The sequence below is a fragment of the Bubalus kerabau genome, chromosome 17, assembly GCF_029407905.1.
Source record: "Bubalus kerabau isolate K-KA32 ecotype Philippines breed swamp buffalo chromosome 17, PCC_UOA_SB_1v2, whole genome shotgun sequence".
NCBI classification, from domain to species: domain Eukaryota; kingdom Metazoa; phylum Chordata; class Mammalia; order Artiodactyla; family Bovidae; genus Bubalus; species Bubalus kerabau.
Genome location: NC_073640.1, coordinates 4903624 through 4927938, shown reverse-complemented (window position 1 = coordinate 4927938; position 24315 = coordinate 4903624). Strand labels below are relative to the sequence as shown.

The 24315-nt window shown below is 51.7% G+C and overlaps 1 protein-coding gene across 3 annotated transcripts in view; it reads right to left on the bottom strand.

The window, feature by feature from the left end:
- Positions 1 to 5725: 5725 nt before the first annotated feature.
- ST3GAL2 (ST3 beta-galactoside alpha-2,3-sialyltransferase 2) overlaps positions 5726 to 24315 on the bottom strand; it is a 47490-nt gene continuing 28900 nt past the window's right edge. For 2 of the 3 annotated variants that reach the window (XM_055553080.1, XM_055553082.1), the window contains exons 2-7: positions 19616 to 20951; positions 16864 to 17057; positions 10984 to 11163; positions 9388 to 9433; positions 9001 to 9120; positions 5726 to 8156 (exon numbers count right to left, since the gene is read on the bottom strand). In XM_055553080.1, the coding sequence (XP_055409055.1) occupies positions 7983 to 8156; positions 9001 to 9120; positions 9388 to 9433; positions 10984 to 11163; positions 16864 to 17057; positions 19616 to 19954 (1053 nt within the window). In that variant the 5' untranslated portion in view covers positions 19955 to 20951 and the 3' untranslated portion in view covers positions 5726 to 7982. The remainder of the gene's footprint in view (positions 8157 to 9000; positions 9121 to 9387; positions 9434 to 10983; positions 11164 to 16863; positions 17058 to 19615; positions 20952 to 24315) is intronic. The other variant, XM_055553081.1, reaches the window with a different exon arrangement.

The window sequence follows — 24315 nt, the reverse complement described above, 5'->3', positions numbered from 1 at the left end:
GGAGGAAAAAGGTATAAACTCATATGGACAAATAAAATGGAAGCTGTTACATCAGAAGACGAAATTTAACAAAATGTTTGGAACTCACAAAAAGGAATGAAAAAACTCCCAATTTTTAGCAATACGGGGAACTATATAGACCGTGAAAAAAAAATCCCAGTCCAAAAATCAGCTACAAAGCCGATGTATTCTGTTTGACTACATCAATGAACAACTACTTTTATTGTTTTATTTTTTACATTTATCTCTCTTTTGGTATTTTGGTAGTTTAGGCTATGGATCTAATTTTATCTTTTTCCAGATGGTTATCTAGTTATTTCAATAACATTTATCGCAACATCCATCTTTTCCCAAGTGACTTGAGAGGTCATCTCTTATAAACTGAATTTCCATACGGACCTGGGTCTAGGCAATCGGACTAATGAAAGAGAACTGAGTATCAGGGTCAGTCCATCAGTTCAGTTGCTCAGCTGTGTCTCACTCTTTGCAACCCCATGGACTGCAGCATGCCAGGCTTCTCCGTCCATCACCAACTCCCAGAGCTTGCGCAAACTCATGGCCATTGAGTCAGTGATGCCATCCAACCATCTCATCCTCTGTTGTTCCCTTCTCCTTCCACCTTCAATCTTTCCCAGCAACAGGGCCTTTCCTAAGAAATCAGTTTTTCACATCAGATATTCATAGTATTGGAGCTTCAGCTTCAGCCACAGTCCTTTTGATGAATACTCAGGACTGATTTCCTTTAGGAAGGACTGGTTGGATCTCCTTGCAGTCCAAGTGACTCTCAAGAGTCTTCTCCAACACCACAGTTCAAAAGCATCAATCCTTCGGCGCTCAGCTTTCCTCACAGTCCAACTCTCACATCCATACACGACTACTAGAAAAACCATAGCTTTAACTAGACAGACCTTTGTCAGCAAAATAATGTCTGCTTTTTAATAAGCTATCTAGGTTGGTCATAGCTTTTCTTCCAAGGGGCAAGCGTCTTTTAATTTCATGGCAGCAGTCACCATCCACAATGATTTTGGAGCCCCCCAAAATAAAGTCTCTCACTGTTTCCATTGTTTCCCCATCTATTTCCCATGAAGTGATGGGACCGGATGCCATGATCTTAGTTTTCTGAATGTTGAGTTTTAAGCCAACTTTTTCAATCTCCTCTTTCACTTTCATCAAGAGGATCTTTAGTTCTTCTTCACTTTCTGCAATAAGGGTGGTGTCATCTGCATATCTGAGGTTATTGATATTTCTCTCAGCAATCTTGATTCCAGCTGTGCTTCATCCAGCCTGGCATTTCACATGATGTACTCTGCATATAAGTTAAATAAGCAAGGTGACAATATACAGCCTTGACATACTCCTTTCCCAATTTGGAACCAGTCTGTTGTTCCATGTCCAATTCTAACTGTTGCTTCTTGACCTGCATACAGATTTCTCAGGAGGCAAGTAAGTATCAGGGTAGTGGTCACCTTTAGGGGAAGGATGGGGGTTGGTAAGGAAGATGGAGCAGAAAGGCCTCCGGGTTGCTTGCACAACCTGAGGGTGACTACGTGAGTGTTCATCTTAAGTCACTAAGGAACCTCTATACTGTTTCCCATAGTGGCTGCACTAATTTACATTCTCACCAACAGTGCACAAGGGTTCCCTTTGTTCCACATCCTCACCAGTGATTGTTATCCCTTGTCTCTTTGACAAGTCGTTCTAAAAGTAGTGTGGTGATATCTCATTATGGCTTTGATTTGCAATTCCCTGAGGATTAAGGATGTTGCTCATCTTTTCATGGACCTGTTGGCCATCTGTATGTCTTCTTTGGAGAAATGTCTCTTCACATATGCCCATTTTTTTAATCAGATTTTTTTTTTTTTGGGCTATTGTGTTATATGTTCTTTATATATTTTGGTTTCATGTTTTACATTTAAGTCGAATCCATTTGGAGTTAATTTCCGTGAGGGATGTGAGATAGGATCTAGCTTCACTCTTGGGAACAGAACTACCATATTATTCAACAATTTCACTTCTGGGTACGCATCCAAGGGAATATTACCCTCTCAAAGAGACATCTGCACTCCCATATTCACTGCAGCATTATCTACAATAGCAAAGACATGGAAACAACCTAAATGTCCATTGACAGAGGAATGGGTAAAGAAAATGTGGATATATATATAACAGACTATTATTCAGCCATTAAAAAAAAAAAGGAAATCCTGTCTTTTGTGACAACAGGGCGTTATGCTAGTGAAATAAGTTAGATGGAGAAAGACAAATATCATGTGATCTTACTTTCATGCAGAATCTAACACTGCTCTCATAGAAACAGAGAGCAGACTGGTGCTTGCCAAATAGGAGGGGGAATGGGTAAAGGCAGTCAAAAGGTACAAACTTCCAGTTTAGGATAAATAAGCTCTAGGGATATAACGTACAGCATGGGAGCTATAGTTAACAGCACAACACTATAAATCAACTATACCTTAATAAAATTTTTTAAAAATGTATCAGCAAATTTGGAAAACTCAGCAGTGGCCACAGGACTGCAAAGGTCAGTTTTCATTCCAATCCCAAAGAAAGGCAATGCCAAAGAATGCTCAAACTACCGCACAATTGCACTCATCTCACACGCTAGCAGAGTAATGCTCAAAATTCTCCAAGCCAGGCTTCAGCAATATGTGAATCGTGAACTTCCTGATGTTCAAGCTGGTTTTAGAAAAGGCAGAGAAACCAGAGATCAAATTGCCAACATCTGCTGGATCACCGAAAAAAAAAGAGAGTTCCAGAAAAACATCTATTTCTGCTTTATTGACTATGCCAAAGCCTTTGACTGTGTGGATCACAATAAACTGTGGAAAATTCTGAAAGAGATGGGAATACCAGACCACCTGACCTGCCTCTTGAGAAACCTATATGCAGGTCAGGAAGCAACAGTTAGAACTGGACATGGAACAACAGACTGGTTCCAAATAGGAAAAGGAGTTCGTCTAGGCTGTATATTGTCACCTTGCTTATTTAACTTATATGCAGAGTACATCATGAGAAACGCTGGACTGGAAGAAGCACAAGCTGGAATCAAGATTGCCAGCAGAAATATCAATAACCTCAGATATGCAGATGACACCACCTTTATGGCAGAAAGTGAAGAGGAACTCAAAAGCCTCTTGATGAAAGTGAAAGTGGAGAGTGGAAAAGTTGGCTTAAAGCTCAACATTCAGAAAACGAAGATCATGGCATCTGGTCCCATCACTTCATGGGAAATAGATGGGGAAACAGTGGAAACAGTGTCAGACTTTATTTTTTGGGGCTCCAAAATCACTGCAGATAGTGATTGCAACCATGAAATTAAAAGACACTTACTCCTTGGAAGGAAAGTTATGAACAACCTAGATAACATATTGAAAAGCAGAGACATTACTTTGCCAACAAAGGTCCGTTTAATCAAGGCTATGGTTTTTCCAGTGGTCGTGTATGGATGTGAAAGTTGGACTGTGAGGAAAGCTGAGCGCCAAAGAATTGATGCTTTTGAACTGTGGTGTTGGAGAAGACTCTTGAGAGTCCCTTGGACTGCAAGGAGATCCATCCAGTCCATTCTAAAGGAGATCAGTCCTGGGTGTTCACTAGAAGGACTGATGCTAAAGCTGAAACTCCAATACTTTGGCGACCTCATGCGAAGAGTTGACTCATTGGAAAAGACTCTGATGCCGGGAGGGATTGGGGGCAGGAGGAGAAGGGGACGACAGAGGATGAGATGGCTGGATGGCATCACCGACTTGATGGACATGGGTTTGGGTGAACTCCGGGAGTTGGTGATAGACAGGGAGGCCTGGCGTGCTGCAATTCATGTGATCGCAGAGTCGGACACGACTGAGCGACTGAACTGAACTGATTAGTGATTGGGGCACCATCTTTAAAGAACTCTGGTGGCTGTCATTTGAGGGTCAGTGAATAATGGGATCCCAGCCTAACAAAGCCTAGAAAGCCATGCCTCCTGACCTGAGACACGGAAGCACATTTACCACAATAATCCAGTTTGGCAACTAGAGTTCTCACCTCTAACGATTTGGAACAATAGTTAATTGACCATTAAGGTCCCCAGAAATGAAAGAGATGCTGGGGAGCCTACTAAAGTATTGCTTGATGTGCACAGGAGAGAAAATTCTAAGAGTACTGGGAAAAAACCTGAGTCGCAGTGAGGGGAATTTTTAGCTTTTTACTCAGTTCCCAGACCTAATCAGGCCACACACCTGGAGCTCTTTTCAAGCAGATCTTAGGGTTGTTTGTGTAGCTGTTGCTTTTCCAGGAGAACCTACTTCTGGAGTGACAGTGCACTGGGAGAAGGGAAATACCCAGACTTCCAGGAGTCACCATACGCTAGCTTTGAGACCAGAATGCCAAAGCAGTCCACTTTATTATGAGAGTTGGAGCTTATTATGGTCAATGACAGATGGAGCTCTGGTTCAAGTCCATTTAATGGTGGGTCCAATGAGACTAGATTCATCTTAAGGTAATTTCCTTAGTTCGAAAAGGAAAGAGAGATATTTACTACCTGGCAAAATCACTGTACTGGCAACGAGACGCATGGGGGTAGGGCCTAATAGATGTCCCTGGAACTATCTCCAACATGGTAAGTCAGACTCAATACCACATTCCAGCAGGGTTTGCAGAGACTGGTGCTGCCATCCAACTTGAGTTATGGAAGGATGGGTGACTTCTTCCTCATCCCATTCACTCGCCATCTGAATCATGGAGAATGACAGTAGGTTATTGCAATAGTGCTAACTTGTGATTCCTGATATGGTATCTTTGCTGAATCAAAGCAATGGAATCCGTGGCCAACATTAAAAAATAAAAAGACATAATTTGTGAGGCTCAATCCTGGAGGTAACATGTACAATATCTGGAGTGCTGCTCCCACTAAGGACAGTGACCCATAAGACAGCGGCTCTGAGTGGGGCCCAGACAAGAAACAGTTCTTGGCAGTCCTGGCTATGTGCCTGTCATCTGGACACCGGGCCTTATGACTCAGGTACGTGCTACTGGGGAGTGTCTGCGGCAGAGAACTGTCATATGGAGGCTCTGGCAACCCCAAAAAGGAGAACTACAGCCCAGAGACCTACAGTTTTAGAACAAACCCTCCACCACTTCCAAAAAGTGATGCCCTCCTCCAACAAAAAGTATCTTCCATTTGAAAAGTCACTCAGCTCGCTCTTGGGCACTGGCAGAAACTGGACAGCAGGACGCCAAGCTGAGCACAGATTCTGAAGACAGCTAGTGTGAGCTATCTCATCCACCAGACGGCAGAGCTATACGTTCAGGGACATTCCAGCGCATGATGGGAGTTACGGTCAAGTAGATCCAGACAGCCTAAGGAAACAGCACAGCTACCTCGGACGCCTGTGGCACCAGCTCCAACCATTTTGCCAATTCCCTGCCAACCCACACCTATGGCATCATGGGAAGTTGCACAGAACCCAGAAACAGAGCAGGGAAAGCCCCATCCAGGTGACTGTGGGGTCTGCATGCTGTACTGGGCCCACACAGCGGACGGTGGTGAAGGCCACCCTCCCAGAGGGCACAGCTGGTGGCTGGGAGGCTTCATGTATAAGGGATGGGTGCCTGGGAGTCGTCCCTTCCCCACTTCCAGCAATGCCCCCAAAAGTCTTCACCATTACTTGGTCACAGCTTCCCATTGACCTTCTTCCCACTATCAAAAACATTTCAAAACGAACAAGTGAATATACAGTTTCTTATTTTTAATTCAGAAAGAGAAAGGGAAGAAAATAAAAAACATTTGCTTAAATAACTATTGTAGAAAAGAAGATCTGGGCTGGGTGCTGGGACCTACCTCTTCCAGAATGGGGATTTATTAATGTTCTAAACAAAACAAAACCCAAACAAAAGAAGAAAAAGGAACAACAACAAAAGAAATAAATTATTCTGCTCAATACTGTTTGGCATAATTGCATTTTTTTCATCTCTTAAACACTCAAGAGCCTCTTTAGGAAGCACTGAGATGAGACTGGCAAGAATAACTGGTCTTGACTTTCTAAAATGATGGGGCCGAGGTGGTGAAAGAGGTGTTCCACTAAAGGCCTCACTAACCCACCCCCATTCTTCACTCCTCCTACTTTTGGAATTGGGAAGGGACAGACTCAAGCTAAGTTCTCAATATATTAACTTTTAGCGGGGCCCACTGCCCCCCACTAAGCCTCTAACATACTTCTCTGCTGGCTCCTGTTCCCTCAGCCAGCTGCAGGAACTATACCAACGACCAGGAGGCTGCCGAGTGGTATCAACTCACTAAGAGAGGGTGGTTTTTACGTTTGTTTGTTTACTGTTTTTTAAGTCACTGTTGGGAAGGGGGGGACTCCTTTTAGTGGTTTGGAAGCTTCACAGAAGCCCTTTTCCCCTCCTACACTCCCCCAACCTTCAAGCGTGAGGAATACCTTCAGCAGCTTCCTCTAGGAACTTAAGCTGGGTTCAGTCATGCAAGTAGCTTCCAGCTGTAACCTCTGGTTGTTAGCTTTGCAGCCCTTCTAGAGCTGGAAATGAAAAGAGGGTCAGAGGGAAAAGGTGCAAGGTGAGCACAGGGAAGGGGATATGTGGGTAGGGGAGGAGGCATGCATGGGGCAAGTCCACTCCTCCCCAGCTATTTGCATGGCCAGCTCAGTATCTGAAAAGCATCTTTGTTGGTCAGCCACCCATAATAATTTCAGGTTAGCTAAATCATAAGCCTGAAGCAAATTCCAACCCGGAGCAAGAGGTTTCCTCCTCCTTTGGGGGGTGACAGGTGAAGAACCAGACAGCTGGTCTCATCTCCAGCCTTCTGTCCTACATGCTGCTCCCTCTCCCTAGAGGCACCCAAAGCGGGAAGGGCGGGGAGCTGCACTGTCCTAACCACAGGGCAATCCCCCCAGAGCAACAAGTGGCCTGGTGAGGAGACCCAGGGCCTCGGGAGAGACACTGAAGAGGTTGTGAGCAAACAATAGGGGCCAAGGGCATACGGAGTGAGAAGCACCTGACATCTGATGTGACGGGGTTTCCAGTCTCCTGTCCTATTTCTTACAACTGTGTTTCAGAGTTGAGCCCTAGGCGAACTTCGCTCGCCTAGGAAGGGGTGCACACAATCCTAGTTTTCTGGTGAGACACTAAATGCCACGGTCAGAAAGGCCATTCCACAAGGGGGCCAAGGGCGGGAGGGGAGGAGGCAGGAGAGGACCCACGTGCCCTCCAGATTCTCACCGCATTTCTTTGGTGGGTTTGCACTCACCTATCTACGCCTGACCGATCAAAGAAATGTGGATCTAGTTCTCTAGGCGGTCCGGGGCGGTCCGGGAGGGCTCTAACTTTCCCCCTGGGGAAAACAGCGCTCCCTGCAAACCACCTGACCGCCCCGCTCCCCGCCCACCCGAAAGGCTGCCCGATCGCCCTCCCGCCCGCCCCGCGGTCACGGAGCACTCCCGGGAAGGAGGGAGCGAGCCACCGCTGTCCCTCGCCTTCCCCACCGTTTCCTTCTCGGCGCCCCCAGCGAGGTTAGGCCGGAAAGTGACTGAGACGCCTCCCGCCGAACCTGCGGAGAGCATACTTCTCGAAGCCGGAAGGAACTCTTACTCCTTAGAAAGCGTGAAATAAAATCCTACCCAAAAGCATAGGGGAGTGGGAAATTAATCGGCCGCCGGCCCGCCCCCGAAGGCCATCGATTGGCTGAGAGGGGTCCCGGCGCCGGAAGTCCTCCTTGAGTTGCATGATTGGCTGGAGGCCCCGCCCGCCGGCGGCGCTGATTGGTGCTCGGCAGGGGGAGTCTCCTCGCTGGCCGAGGACGCCGGCGCTCGCTGGGCTGCAAAGTGATTGGTCCAGGCCGTGGCGGCGGCGCTCCGAACGCCCGCTGACGCCCCGGAGGGCGCCGCGCCACGCTTAGGTCACCGCCCCCGGGCTGACCCCAAGTCCCGGCGGGAGCCGCGCGGCCGGGCAGAAGAGTCGCAGCGCGTCCGGGCTCAGTTCCCTCTGTAGACCTCGATCTTGCTGGCCTTAGCCAGCATGTCGATGATGTGCGCCTCGAAGTCGGCGTCGTGCACGCCCGTCTTCCGGAATTCGCCCGCGTACCGGTTATTCTCCCAGTAGTGGTGCCAGTTGCCCCGGCTGTCGGCCCCGAAGCCGTACACGTTCACCTGCGGGGGAGGGCGGCGCGGGTCACTCCACGTCGGGGACCCGGGAGCAGAGGCCGCGGCAGAGCCTTGGGTTGTTAGGAGGGGACGAGAAAGGGGCCGCGGCGCCCCTACCCGAGCAGGAGGCGGCTCATCCGCTCCCGGCGCGCTTCACGCGCCTGGAAGACCCGGGACATCCAACCCTGACGCTGAGGACACTGTTCCAGAGGGAGAGGGCTGTTCCCTTCCGGTTCTCCTTCCAGCTACCTTCTGATGACATCAAGAACGCCTGAGTATGGAGCCAGCCTGTGAAAACTCACCAACCCTTGCTAACATTTTTTTCCCCCTTAATGGTGTGTTTTATTGAAAGCTGGTCAGGTACGCAATATCATACACGGAATAGTTTACTGGCAAAAGGGTGTGCTGGGCATGAGCACTGCTATCCATGGCAGAGCAGCAGACAGAGCCCAGAGATGGGCTCCTTGAATGACTAATCTCCATTTTTAACAGAGTAGGCCTGGGGCCCACAGCTGTGGGAGATCCCATTATGCTCAAACAACTCCAACACTGTTCCACTTCATTTATGGTTATTCTTTCTTTATGGCAAGTAATATCAATTATGGTATTCAATTTCCTTTTTAAATAAATTTAACCTTTCAATGAACTGATATCAGATATGGTAAAATCATGAACACAGTAAGTTTGCGAAATGCAGACCTATACCCTGCAGCCTAGAAATGGGAATGGAAGCCACTTAGTTCCTTCCTACAAAAACACATTCCTCTTGATGCACTGCTAAGCCTTGACAAAGCCTGGTTCCCTCTGTCCCTTGGGTCCTACTATTTTATCCCCAGAACAGGCTACCCACCTCATCACACACATGCAGGGCAAAGAAGAGTACCAGCATCCCAGTGGAAGGGTACCGTCCATGATGCTCTGTCCACCTGTCATGGATGTACTTGAAGAAGGCTGGGTTGTAGATCTGGACCTAGGAGGAGAAAATGTAATGAGCACATGAGGGCTTCTAGGGCCTGAAATCTCAGGCCAAGCTCTGACCAGTTCCTCTACATGTGCCAGTAGCCAGTAGTTCCTGCAGCCTGTGTGGGGGGGCGGGGGGAGGGGAGTCAGGTATACCAGCGGATGGGGACTCTTGAGGGTTCTGGAAGGGTACTGGGGGATACCTGAACCACAGGACCAGGGACAGCATGACTCAGGTCTGCACTACTTCCATTGAGGTGGGGAGGAGGAAGCTTACCTTCTCTTTGTCCACTCGAAGGAAGGACTTCACTGGGGCATAGGTGCTGCAAGCAGAAAGAAAAATAACACTGAGCTGGCTCCATGCACCCAGGGATGCCTTTCCTCCCGCTGAGGCCCAAGTGATGATGGCCTCATGACAGGCTGCCCTGCTTCCAGACTGCTCTCCCACTGCATATCACTGCAGCTCCTTGTCCAGAAACCTTCAATGGGTCCCTATGTTCTCCAAGATAAAATAAGGATGGTTTAGACAAGCACCGGGGTGTTTCATAACCTAGCCCCAACTTTTCTTCCCATGACTCTCTGCTGTGAAGTCTCCACTTGGGTTAGCCCATCTTCTCACACCCAGCATGTCCGTGCTCTTAACCTCTGCCCACAGCAGCCCTGACGCTACTGTCCTCACATTAGGCACAAATCCCTCCTTCCCTATTAGCCGTGGTGCCTGTAACCTATGCTCACATTTCGGACTCCTTCCCTATTAGCCGTGGTGCCTGTAACCTATGCTCCCATTTCTGAGTATCCATGGAACTTAAACTCTACAGCACTTATTTTAGCCCTTTGGACTCCCAAACATAAGCTAAACTCAGAAAACTGCAACTTCTGTGTTTAAAAAAATACGCGGTGAAAATAGGCATAGGTGGAAGTAATCCAGTTGTCCAATGGACAGATGAATAGGTAAATATGATATATCCATACACCAGAATACTATGCACCCTTTAAAGGGGATAAAACCCTGACACAGGCTATAAGACAGATGAGCCCTGAAAACACGATGCTACTGAAATAAGCCAGAGGCAAAGGACAAACACTGTATGATTCCACGTGTATGAAGTACCTAGAACAGTCAAATCATAGAGACAGAACAGTGGTTATCAGGGGCTGGAGGGAGGAGGGAATGGGGAGTTGCCATTTGATGGCAGAGTGTTCATCTGAGATGATGATAAAGTTCTGGAGATGGGCTGTGGTGAGATTTGTACAGCAATGTGAATGCACTTAATGTTCATGAACTGTGTGGTTAAAATAGTATTTTATGTTACACATACACATTTTTACACACACATGTGCACACACAAAAACCACGGTGAGACAGAGTAGATTAGTGGTTGCCTAGGGCTAGGGGTGGAGGGAGTGGGGGTGATGAGTAAGGGGTACAGGGGTGCCTTTAGATTATCTTCATCTTTGGAATATGCATGTGTTCTAAAATTACTTGTGATGGTTACATAACCCTAAACCCTGTGCGTGTACTAAAAGCCACTGAACTGCACTTTAAATGTGTGAACTGTATGGCATGTGACTCATATCTCAATAAAGCTGTTAAAGCAGAGCTAACAGACAGGAGCCACCTCCTGCAGAGGGGGCTGGAAAGGTGTCCTTCGCCTCTCGAACACCAGTGGGCTGGCTGCCACCGTGCAGGGAGTGGCCCGGACAAGCTGTGGCCCCAGCTAGCCACCGTTTGGCGCCACCCCTACTGCTGCTTCTCTCCTCGCCAGCCTCTCAGCCAAAACAGTCAGTGAGAGGCATTCTAAGACCTGGGCCCAGACAGTTCCTCCCAAGGCGGGGCGGCCCCCGTGCCCCACTTGCAGCGGCAGGGGCTCACAATCGGATCTGCCCGGTGGACAGGGCGCTGGCGATCCACAGGAGGTCCAGGGCCTTGAAGGGCACCAGCACAAAGCTGACGTTGGCGGGCAGGTTCTTGGCACTCTCGGGGTACATGAAATGGTGCGTGGTTCGGCTGCCGACATCCTGCTCAAAGCCCACGGTCGGTGCCTGATTCATCCTGCGGGGACAGGAGGGTGGTGAGAGAAGACACCGACACGTAAACTGGTACAACAATTCTAGAAGACAGTTTGGTGCTGGCCGTCACACCTGTAAACAGGTGTGCACTTACCCAGCAGTTCCATTTCCAGAAATCTATCCTATAAAAATGGTTGCGTAAGTGTGCAAAAATGTGTGCAAGGATATTCACTGCAGTATTATTTATAATAGTAAAAAGAAGAACCCATTAAATAGAGAACCAGTTAATATCAATACATTTTGGCACATTCCTGTAACAGAACAGCATGTAGTCATCAGAATGAATGAATCAGATTTTTCACGTGCTGGTAAGAAGTTTTCAAGAGCTATTCAGTTAAAAAAAAAAGTGGTACGAGGAATCTCACTTCTTTCAACACATACCTTTTGAGTACCTGTGCAGTCAGAGAAAATCACAGTGCAAAAAAGGATAACTGATGGAGAAGGAAATGGCAACCCACTCCAGTATTCTTGCTTGGGAAATCTCATGGATAGAGGAGCTTGGCAGGCTGCAGTTCACAGCATTGCAAAGAGTTGGATACAACTTAGCAACGGAACAACAATACACAATCAGGCAGATTGTGATTTGGGGAAATAGTTCTTGATGGAAATGTGGCATAAAATGGAGAGTGAAGTGACCTAGTGATATGGAATATAGAGCTTTGTAAGAAATTAAAATTTGTGTATAGAATAATGATTTCAAATATTCTAACAATAAAGTCTGGCTAAAGGAAAGAAAAAAGGAAAACTGAAAATTGAATAGTCTGATTCCATTTTTTGTAAAAGAGAGAAAAAAGGGAAGGATGGAAAGGGAGAGAGAAGGGAAAAAGGAAGTGAGGGAAAGAAGGGATGAGGGAGGGGAAAAGCTGACTTCTGTATATGAATAGAAAAAAACGGAGGAGTATTAAAATTTTAGCAATGCTTACTCTTGGAGAAAGGGATAATCCACTTTTTAATGTGTACACTTCTGTTTTTTCCCCCAATAATGAGCACATATCATTTTTACAATTTTTTAAAATAAAAAGACAGACTTTCACAGCTTACAGCTCACTAGGCTGTTCTGTCCTCTTTTCTAGAAGACAGTAAAGCAAGGTAAGAAGCTGGAGCTCCCCTCAGCCCCAGGCAGCTCTGCCAGCACCAGCGCCCCGTCACCGCACTTTACGTTCCTGTCTGCCCTTCCACTCCAAGCCCAAGGGGGAAACCCGGGGCTCTGGCAGTGCCCACCTCAGCTGTCCCGGGCACACGCGCAGTGCAGGGCTGTCTCTCCTTTGCCATCTTAGAAGAACCTGGAACCCCAGCATAGTCTCTCCCACCCAGCCTTCCCCTGCCCACCGCAGTGTGACACACCAAGACGGCTTCCAATTCCTTTCAAGCGGTGCAAAACAGGATCAATAAAATCAAAGCTTCTTTTGTTGTGAGCATCTTAAAAACAAGTGATCCAGCTTTAAACACAAACCTGTTGGTCTTTTCTGCTGTGAGAACAAGGTCTTGTGTGGATCACACTACAGAATCACACCACCCAAGGGGGTGGCTATAACCTGGGCCTCCACTGGGGACACAGGGATCTGGGAGAGAGGCAGCAAAGTCTCCACTTACTCTCCCAGCTTTTTGGCCAGTTCAAACATTCCCTGTCCATAAAGGGGCCAGCACCCCCTAGGTCCTAGGCCCTGTGTCACAGGGGCTCCCCTGACACCTCTATGGATGGTACAGTGTGGTGAGGGCGTGTCCAAGACGTCCCCTCTACCAATCACTTGCTGTACCATCTGCCTCTCTGGTTCTCTTCCCTTGAGGGACTGGAGAAACTTACGTTTGGGAAACTGAGAGTGGCCTGGTTGGGAACTAGAAAGTGAGTCCTTATTCTTAGCCACTTTAGTCCCTGTCTGCTTCAAGGAGAAGCCTAGATTCTCTCCTGCGGGACCAACTGTGCTCTGGCCCCAGAACAAGGATTAAGATCCTGTCCCCCTCCCCCCAACCCAGTTCTTTAGGTTAACTGCCCCTCTGATGTCTTGGCCTTTAGGGTTGAGAGAGCCCGTCTCCTAGAGGAGCTGAGAAGCCTTCTTCTCATCCACTGTGGGCTGCAGCTCCACACACACCACTGGTCCTCTTGTCAGCACAGCCAGTCTGGATCCGGCTCTGCCACGGTAGCCCCGGGGTCTGTGAGGATGAGCAGGAGCAGAGCAGTTGCAGAGGACGCCTTGATGGGGATGGCGTTTCTCAGCTGCCTGGGGTATGCAAATGGGGAGCAGACGTGGGCTGCTGGCACTTAAGCTGGCTGGGGTCTGGGCTGGGCAGGAGCTGGGGTCAAGGTTCACACTTGTGAGGACCCAAGAAACACACCTCCTCTCATTGAAGATGGAGAGGCCAAGCTGGCCCTGCAGATCAAAGGGTTGTAGCTGCCCCAGATCGGCCCTGAAGACTGCCCATCTGCCTTTTCCACGCCTCGGCAGCCAGAGCTGTCACGACACCCCTGCTTAGACCTGTCGTCCAGGGTCACTGCCTCCCAGCCTCGAGTCAGCCCTCCTGGAGTCTCCACCTCCCTCGGGTGACCTCCATTTGCTGGGTAGGCAGCCGCTTCCAAAAGTCTGGAGATGAATGGAATAAGGGATCTAAAAAGATGTTTCAGAGCCTCCAAGGAAAGGGAAGGAAGTGGCATGCTTCTGGAGACAGCTGACTCATTCTGGAGAAGCCAGGCCCTGGAAAGGGACCAGGGCGGGATGCAGAGGATGAGCTGGATTTCCGTGACTCCAGGGAGAAGCTTCTAGAGTTCTCTCTGTCTCCTGCCACTAGAGCACCCGGAGCAGGATGCGTATATGGGCATGCTTTGGCTTCAGCGTGTGGGCGCTCAGTCCTTTCACTCTTTCACGTATTCACAGTGAGCCGACCATCTGCACGTGGCTGTTCGAGGAGCTGCGGATCCATCTGCTGGCCAGCTGAGGGGGACCAGCTCAGCTCCATCTAGTCAGGGGGGCTCTGGAGTCAGAGGGGAGGAGGCACCGAGGGGAGGGCGTGGGGGCTGGGGGCTGGGCAGAGCCATCAGCTCACTGTAACTCAGCTCAGCCCTCCCGGTGGGGCTTTCATCCATCCTGTTTCCAGGGAGGGAGGCCTCCCCACTGGTTCCAAACCAAGACGTGCCTATAAGCAGTCACCCTCCATGGCCATCTGGCTGCGTCCACAAATCGGCTGAAAGCTACTCCTTCCACAAAGAGATGGGCATTTAACTAGTCTGGTGTGGGGGCCAGGCATCCATATATTTTTTAAAGCTTGGTTGACAAATACTCACCTACAGAAAAACTCAAATCTTTATCTGCAATTTCATATAAGTAAAAGTTACTGATACTTACATATCTATCATAATATTTAACCATTTTACTCAACTGTGTTATTAAGTCTACAAGCTTGTTGGGTTATTCATATTATCTGTAAGTAAAATTTTTTTAATCCTGTGCACAATCGCCATTTTTGCTGTTCATTCCTTGCTTTACTTCCTTCCTAACTCTGAGTATTATGTTAAATAATGTTGCAGAAAATATCCTTCTTTTCCACTTGATTTTAATAAGAGTACCTTTACACCTGCCACTATTGAGGGTTTTTTGGTCATTGATATGGAATATATGTTAAGAACCCTGGAGAAAGAAATGGCACCCCACTCCAGTACTCTTGCCTGGAAAATCCCACGGACGGAGGAGCCTGGTAGGCTGCAGTCCATGGGGTCGCAAAGAGTGGGACACGACTGAGCGACTTGACATCATGACATCCACAAAGAAATCCTGGTGTCAGTCCACAACACCCGTCTCCTAGCCTGGTTCCTGTGAGGGAACGTCTGTGAGTCTCTCTCTGCCTGACCAGGACCAGGTACCGCCCAGGTCTGTGGCAGTAGCCAACTGTTTCTGCCCGCTGTGCCCCATTCCCTGGAGCTTCCCAACCATCCCGAGGTGCATGGTGAAGCCCTGCAGGAGGTGGAGAGGCCCTGCAGGCAGCACCTACAGGCATGAGAGCCCTTCCCGGGCTTCCCAAGGGTCCCATGGCTGCTCTGAGGTGCTGGCCAGCCACCTGTCCCCCATCTCAGCCGCTGTCTCAGGGAGCGAGGTCCCCTCCAGCTCCCAGCCTGCCTCTCTTGCTTTCTGGGTGCCAGCAGCCGGAAGATGGGGAGGATCTCAGGTGGCTCTGGGGGCCTGGATTTGGATTAGCATCCCCTCTCCCCTCCACTCTTAGCATCCACCCCCCCACCCTCTCTCCCTCAACTCTTAGCATCCCCCCTCTCCCCCAACTCTTAGCATCCACCACCCCACTCTCTCCCCCAACTCTTGGCATCCCCCACTCTCCCCCATCTCTTAGCATCGCCCCCTCTCTCCCCCACTCTTAGCAAGCCCCCCCCTCTCTCCCCGCTCTCTTAGCAACCCCCCTCTCTCCCCTAGACTCTTAGCATCCCCCCTCTCTCCCCTCCACTCTTAGCATCCCGCCTCCCCCACTCTTACCATCCCCCATCTCTTCCACCCCCAGCACTCTTGGCATCCCTGTCTCCCCCTCTCTCCCCGACTCCTAGCATCCCCCTCTCTCCCCCACCCCCAACACTCTTAACACTAGAAAGGTTTTGCAAGGACTGTGGAAAGCCTCAGAGACATATTGCTGCCTTGTTGTTGCTATGGAGACAGCAACAGTTTCTAAGACAAAGCCCTTCCTTCCGCCTCCTGTGAAACCTGGTCTTTCTCAATGCTCATCCTAAGAGATGCTTAATGAAAACTGGCATTTTCAGTATTTTTATTCTCAGGGCTCTCCCTCCACCCAGGACTGAGAGGGCAGGATCCCCCACGTGGCATTTCCTGCCCCCATGTCTGGGGAGAAGGTGGAGAATACAGAAGTTGAGGGGCGGCACAGCAGCCTATATCAGGGTCACAAGTCCGCCTCTAGTCCCTGCTCCCCTGCCCAGGCTCCCTGCTCTGTGTCTTTGTCTGGAATGTGTGCCCTCCCAACCTTTCTCTTCTCCTCAAGGCTGAGCTCAGATGTCTGTGGAGGGAATGAGCCCTTGCACAGTCTAAATGCAAAAAGGTAAAGGGTCAGGGATGAGGGCCCAGAGCAGGCACCAACAGCTCCTTTTTCTGCCCAGGACACCCCTCTTCTGTCAGTCTGCCAGAGGGATCACCCACAGTTGTTTGGGGCCCACACTCCTGGCCCAACAGCTAAGGGGACCAGATGGGTGAAAGGGCCTCTGGTGGCAGTTTTCACAAGACCTGAGCCAGGAGTCTGACTTTAGCTCTCTCCAGAGGTATTCAGAGTTGGAAGCTGAGTACAGGCCTCAAGCAAAGTTTAGAATGGGAATTGTGTCTCTTCATCCACAGAGGACAAGATGGTTGGATGGCATCACCAACTCAATGGACCGGAATTTGAACAAGCTCCGGGAGATGCTGAAGGAGGGGGAAGCCTGGCGTGCTGCAGTCCATGGGGTTGCAAAGAATCGAATATGACTGACAGACTGAACAAGTAATTCACCTCAGAAACCAAAGCAAGAAACTTGAAAAAAAAAAAAAAGAAAGAAACTTGAGCTTGTCATGGAAGATTCTGGGAATCAGGGTCCTCCAGGACCCCCCAGCAGCTGGCAATTCCTCCTACAGCTGGGCAAGGCCAAGGAGGCCAGTGCCCCCTCCTGGAGGCTTGTCCCGTATCCAGCCTTGGGGTCCCTGGGACTCACCTCATGATGAAGTTGTGCCCATCCACGTCTGGCCCGTAGCCAGAGCCCCGCAGGTTGCCCGAGTTGCCCACCACGGCGCAGCGCCGGCACTGGCGGGGGTCCCGGAACCGGTAGGGGTTCTCGCCTGGCACTATCTGGAACAGCTTCTCCAGCACCTCGTTGGTGTTGTGTGACTTGAACTGCGGCTGCAGCATCTGTAGAGGAGGGAGAAAAAAGAAAGGGGGGAGCAGGGAAGTGGGGGGGGTGGAGTGAGCAGGAGGCAACTCCCGCCTGCTCCCCCTCGCTGCTCTCAGCCTCCAGGGTCCAAGGTGCACAAGTCTCCTACTATCGTGGGGCGGGAATCCTCCCAGAACAGTGAGGACCCTCCTGTCCCTCAACAACACAGCAGTGTCCAGACCAGTGCCTTGTTCTCAGGAGCAGCTCTGCAATATTGGTCGGACTCAGGGGCCAAGGTGCTATTCAGCCTGTTCTTCAGGGGTTTGCAGGCCTGTGCCACAAAGTAGAGGCCCCTGCTCTGCGGTCCTCTTGGGGCAGCTGCTCTGGAGTCATTCTGAATGCAGTTAATGAGGACAGTCTCAGGGGAGCTTCAGGGACTCATTCCCAGTCAGCCTGCAGGGGGCGCCCCTGGGACTCAGCCCGAAGCTCCAGGCGAGATCTGGGGAGACCTGGAGCCCTCAGCCCTCGGGAAAAGGCAAGAGGGCACAGATATTCCTCCAGAGTCAGAAGAGCTGGAAAGAAACTGGTCCCCCGCCCCTCTTGCCACCAGTGATTTTGAAGACTGTAAAATGAGGCCAGGGCAGCACTTAAACGCCACAGTGCCAGACAGGTAACACACAGCAGTGAAGAGGCAGGTGGGGCCTATAGCAAACAGGAGCCGCCATCAAAAAGGGGTGACTTCAGCCAACTGTTGCCTTGTGGGACTGTGAGAGGGATCAGATTTTCTAATTTTTCAAGAAGAGCTGAAAATACAGATCTCATGTGAAATAATCTGATTCCTAAGAGATGGCAATTAAGGCAAACAGTTTTAGAACACTGAGCTGGACTCAACCCCCGGGCCACCATCTCTAAGGGCTTTAACATGCTCTGTGGTCTGAGCCATAACACTGCAGGTGTGCAGCTGTGTAGGAGCTGCTCAGGGGAAGAGAAAGCAGGAAGGGGATGGTGGGCCTGCTTCCCTGAGCATAGGAGGGGCCCCCGAGTACAAGAACAGGGACTCAGTGTGGAGAGGAAGCTTAGCTCTGAAATAAGAATTTCTAAGTTCACAGCAAAAGGGGTGACTGTGGGGAGCAGCAGAGAAGTGGCTTCTAGGGCTTAGACAGCTCTGAGTTTCATCCCTGTGGGCAGGGGGCCTGGCCAGCCTCTCACTCCATCGCTGCCCAGAGGACTGTTCTGGCCCTTCATGGCCGCCTCTGACACCTATGCCCTTGGGCAAGCCCTGTGTACTCTCTGAACCTGGATTTCCCCATAAAATGAAGGATGTGACTATGAGGAACAGGCAGGACCCTTCAAGGGCTCCAAGTTGTCATGGCAAGGGCCTGTGTGGCTCTTGGTAGATCCTGCCCTGTAGTCTCCCCCTCCTCGGGGGCTCTGACAGTCTGCGCCAGGAGCAGCATCTGTCAGTTGCTCTGATAGGCCTGATCGCATGAGCTCATTCTCACAGTTCCCTGAATATGAGAAAGAGAGAGAATTATCACCCTCCCCATTTGGCAGCTGGGGAGACCAGGGAGCATGCAGTGGCTCCCCAGTCACTCAGCAGGGAGCACCGGCAGCCTGCGGGGCCCTGGGTTAAGGACGGACACGGAGCCACTGCTGACATGTGTGGCGACCAGATGGCCCTGGTGGAGCCTGCGGAGACATGCGCCAGAGTCTGGGGAGGAGGGGAGGGAGCCAAAGCAGCAAAGAGGTGACAGGGTCCAGAGAGTGGCTTCCTCTCCTCCCTTCCCCTCAGCCCCCAAAGGATCCGATGACGCTTTCTTATCCTGCTGCTGCTACTGCTGCTAAGTCGCTTCAGTCGTGTCCGACTCTGTGCGACCCCATAGACGGCAGCCCACCAGGCTCCCCCGTCTCTGGGAATCTCCAGGCAAGAATACTGGAGTGGGTTGTCATTTCCTTCTCCAATGCATGAAAGTGAAAAGTGAAAGTAAAGTTGCTCAGTCGTGTCTGACTCTTAGCGACCCCATGGACTGCAGTCTACCAGGTTCCTCCGTCCATGGGATTTTCCAGGCAAGAGTACTGGAGTGGGGTGCCATTGCCTTCTCGTTCTTATCATAACCCAGAAGAAAACCTTTTCTAGCAAGTGAAGAGAACCAACTGAATGGAATGGTGTTTCAAATTATTTGGGGCAAACATTTACAAATGAGGAAGCGGCCAGCATGGCAACAAGCACTGGAGCTGAACTGCCACCTGCTTTCTGAAGGGCAGGCCTTCCTGTTGCCATGGGCCTCACTTCTCAGTATCTTCTCCCCGGGGACCTGCCTCTCCTGTTTATTTTACCTCCTTGACCCAGCAGGCATTTCTGGTCTCTGTTTGGCCTCTACAGGCACTAGGAAATGGGAGTTCTCTCCCCTTGCTGGCCAAAGCTCACGCTACCCTTCACACTCTGTGCCCCTGGTGGCTGGCTCCGGTCCAGTGAAGGGTGCAAAGGGTGCCAGGAGACAGACCGCCCAAATCCCAGAGGGGGGGTCTCAGGGGGTCTCCTAAATGGAGAGGACAGACTCCAGAAAGGGGGCAGCAAAGGCCACGGCTTTCTCACCATCCACCACCTCTGGACGTCGGGGGGCAGGTCCATGTTCTCCCGAGTCCAGACGGGGGAGATGTTGCTGTTGAAGTGGCTGTCGAACCACTCGGAGGCACCGGTGTCACCCATGCAGCGGCGACAGGCGCAGCTCTTGCCGGCCAGCCCCTCCTTGCTGAGGCGCTGCAGGCCAGCATAGCCCGGCACCAGCTTCACCCGGGGAGCCCCGTCCAGGGCGCCCGAGTCCAGGTAGGGCAGGGTGGCCGTGCTATGGTGGGAGTAGGTGAAGAGCAGCGACATGACGAACACCAGCAGGAAGGCCATAGAGAGGAACCACACCCGCAGCGAGCACTTCATGGTGCGCGCCCGGGAGCTGGGCCCTCAGGCCGGCGGCAGGCGGGCCTCACCACGGCCACTGCTTCTCCAGCCCGCGGACAGGCCAGCTACAGGGCAGCCCGCGTGCTTTGGCGCCACGTGCAAAGGACATGCGGGCGGGTGCTGAGCAGGGACCGAGGCAGGGACCTGCGCATGCGCCCTCGGTGCCAGGAGAGTCCGGCGGCAGCAGCAGCTCCTGTCCCGGCCGCCAGCCCCGCTCACGGCTTCATCAGCTCCGTCTGCCACTAGCTGGGCCACAGAGGCTCTGCTGCTCCCGGAGCCCCTGCAAAGGGGAGGTCAGTCCATCCCAGCCTTCTAGTTCCTTGGGGTTGCTGGCTGCCAGCTCTGGGGGTCCCCCTCTTTGGCCGCTTGAAATGATCCAGTCTGGAGCATTCGGGGTCCTTGTGGTTCATGAGCAGATGCCGAGGCGGCCCCTCGTCCCCCGCAGCGGGGAAGCCCTTGAACCCCAGTCACGGCAGAGAGCACTTGGGCTTCCAGCAGCCGGAACGTCATGAAGTCTTCCCCTCTCTGGGCCCAATGCCTCTGCCGGGAGAAAAGGGAACTGAGCCCGATCTGGAGAGAAGAGACTCAGGAAGCTCTGTGGGTGCCGGTAAACTCTTCAGGGACAAGGTCCTCCTGCCACTCGGTTCCGCCTTCCTACTTCCCCCGAGGCGCCCGTCCCTTCTCCTGAGGGTCCTAGTTGTGTAGGGGTGGCTGACCTCCAGCTCCTGCTGTGTGGTCCTTTGGGGCCTGCGATCACCCGCTTCTCAGAAGAGTGTTGCTGTGAGTGCCACCTGGGGCAATGGAGCAGGCACGTGTCGAGCTCCAGGCCGGGGCCTCCGTCTTGGTGCTGCTGGCCCAGGCTTGGAGGCTGCCCTGCCCATCCCTGCTCCCGAGGCCTCAGTCCTGCCCTGAGCGAGCAGTAATCCCCTGGCAGGTTCCCCTCACTTGTCAGGCACCAGGCTGCCGCAGCGTGACTCTGAAATCAGAGAGGAAAAATAAAGTGCAGACAGATCCCACACGCACATATGCTCTCCCCCAGCCCCACCCCCGAGGCCCAGAGGGGACAGAGCGGGCAGAAGGAGATGCCTCCTTTACCAAAGGGCGGACAAAGGAGGGCTCCTCCCTCCCAGTGCAGACAGCACCGCACTCTGCTCCTTAACTCTGGCATCACAGGACTAGAGCTGCTGGCCATGCTCACTACGAGCCAGAGGTGGCTCAGGCAGTAAAGACTCTGCCTGCGATGCAGGAGAGCGGAGTTTGATCCCTGGGTTGGGAAGAGCCCCTGGAGAAGGAAATGGCAACCCACTCCCCTATTTTTGCCTGGAGAATCCAATGGACGGAAGAGCCGGGCAGGCTACAGTCCATAGTATCGTAAAAAGTCAGACACGACTCAGCAACTAACAATTTGACACTTCAACACTTCAACAAGGATGGAAAGTGATCTCCCTAGAGCCACAAAATGAGTACCTGCAAAAGCCAGGTTTAAGAAGCTCTGATTCTAGACAGCATATTCAAAAGCAGAGACATTACTTTGCCAACAAAGGTCCATCTAGTCAAGGCTATGGTTTTTCCAGTGGTCATGTATGGATGTGAAAGTTGGACTGTGAAGAAAGCTGAGCACCGAAGAATTGATGCTTTTGAACTGTGGTGTTGGAGAAGACTCTTGAGAGTCCCTTGGACTGCAAGGAGATCCAACCAGTCCATTCTAAAGGAGATCAGTCCTGGGTGTTCTTTGGAAGGAATGATGCTAAAGCTGAAACTCCAATATTTTGGCCACCTCATGCGAAGAGTTGACACACTGGAAAAGACTCTGATGCTGGGAGGGATCAGAGGCAGGAGGAGAAGGGGACGACAGAGGATGAGATGGCTGGATGGCATCACCACTCGATGGACATGAGTTTGGGTGAACTCCGGGAGTTGGTGATGGACAGGGAGGCCTGGAGTGCTGTAATTCATGGGGTCACAGAGTCGGACATGACTGAGTGATTGAACTGAACTAATTCTAGCTATAGGAGGTTAATTTCAGGTGAAACTTAGGAGAATAATGGCCCAGAGGAAAGATCACAGGGGACTGCGGATATGACCCCCCCAGCCTGGGTGCTCTGGACCTCTAAGAAGAGATAGAGCACCTCCCACAGTGAGGGCTATAGCCAGCCTGGGCCCTGGGATTGGCCCTCCTCTCTCCCCAGTGTGAGGTACAGATGAGGCGGCCCTGGGTTAGCCGGGTGAATCGTTAACACTCCTTCCAGCTCTGGTGTCAGAAAGAGAAGCTAACCGTGACAGGACGCTGGGGTCACTGCTCAGCCCTCTGGACAGCTGCCTTCATCTGCAGGTTATGGAATAAATGCCAGGGCCCCTGGGGGTATTGACAGCCTGAGGCCCCTGGCAAGCGCAGTGAGAAAAGGCAGCAGGGTGGTGTGTGGATCCACCCGAAGGAAAGGAGCCTGAATCCACGCCATGTGCCCGGGAGCCAGGGCGAGAGTGAGGACGAGGCTGGGAGTGGAGCCCCAGGCCTGACTCCATGCCATGGGGAGCACTTAATCCCCGTGGCCGGCCTGTCTCCACCAGCTCCTCTCCAAATCCTGCCCGCCCTGGTTCCGACCTGGCCCCGGGCACAGCTGTTCACTGGAAGCTCCACCCCGGCCAGCCCTCCCAGGTCCTTTGCTGCACAGAAGGCCTCTCGGGCTCCACATTCAAGAACCTCTGCCACCCCCTCCATTCATGGCAGCTCAAATTTCTGGGGCCACGCCAAACCACAAAGCCATCAGGGAGCGGAACTAGCATGTTCCAACAACGAGACATTATTCTAGATGGGGAAACAATGCTTGCACACGTGAAGGAACTTGACTAAGGTTACAGTCTCCTGAGCGGAACTGAGATTTAAGTTCAGTTCTACGTGGTTCCAAAGCCTGAGACTGGCCAGGGTGTAGAAAGAAGCCCACGAGTTCTTTCAATGGCCCAGAGGCTCAGGGGTAAGAGACAAGGAGACACAGAAGCTGGCTTCCCGGGGTCCAGGGTGAAGCTTCGCCCACAGGCCTTAGTGGGGCCCCCAGCTCTAAGCCCCAGGCCCAGTCACACTGGTCCAGCGCGCTCCTGCCCGAGGGTCTCCTGAGCCCTCTGCAGGCACAGCGGCTGGGTGTGCAGTCCGTCAGTATTAACAGAAGTCTCCTGTTGTCTCCTCAGGGCCTCTGTGTGCTCACACCCAACATCTACGGAAAAGAACTTGGGTTTGCAGGGTCCCGCTCCCAGCACCCTGTGAGTGAGAGCCGGCCACGAGGCAACCAGCCTGGGAGGTGGTAACTTTCCAGACTGAGCGAGGGATGGGGTGAGGGGTCAGGCTGGGAGACCTTGGCCCACTGTGGCCGCTGCAGGTAGCCTCCAGCTGAAGCCTGCACAGGAGGCTCAGAAGGAAACAGGCTGGGGCCACAGTGACTCCGTGGAGTCCTAACAAAGCAGGCATCTGAGGTAACCGGCTGCTTGTCAGGGAGAGGAAAAGCCCCAGTTTCGTTACTGTGTTTAGGAAGGGCAGAGAAGCCAAGTCACCAGCAAGAGCCCTTGCTCTGCGAATCCCAAGGCTGGGCTGTGTGGGGAGCATGTGCTGAGGGCAACTGGGGGCAGAGGGCGGGACTGTTGCTAAAGCAGCAAGAAACTTGGAGTTCATCGACACGCACTCCAAGTCCAGAAGTTGCCTGATTAAGCCCTTTTATGCACCCCCGTGATCTCCGGTTGCCACTGCCTATTTCTGATTTCTCCCCTTTCACAGCTGCTCTGGTATTTCACGTTAAGCCCATGCCAACCCCAGAGTCAAAAAGTCAGGGGAAGGGGACACACTTGGGCACCAGCCCCTGCCTCTGGGGCCCGCAGAAGGAAAGAGGCCAGTCTTCCAGGGCTGCCTGGATGGTGTTGGCTTGTTTATTCATTCAACAGATATTGAAGGAGCCAGGGAGGGCTCAGGGGCTAGTGTGGGACAGTCCATATGCGTCCTGTCCTCATGGAGCTTCCAGTCGAAATACAAAGGCACGGGGGTGACAAATGCCATGACAGAAATTACAGGTGCCGTGAGAGGGAGCAGAGAACAAAAGAAGAAACAGCCTGGCCATTAAAAACACAGCAAGAGGGGCTTCCCTGATGGCCCAGTGGCTGACTCCACGCGCCCAATGCAGGAGGCCTGGATTCAATCCCTGCTCAGAGAACTAAGATCCCACATGCAGCAACAAGACTGAAGATCCCATGTGCCATGCCACAACTCAGACCTGGTGTTCAGTCGCATCTGACTCTTTGCCACCCCATGGACTGCAGCCCGCCAGGCCCATCTGTCCATGGGATTCTCCATGCAAGAA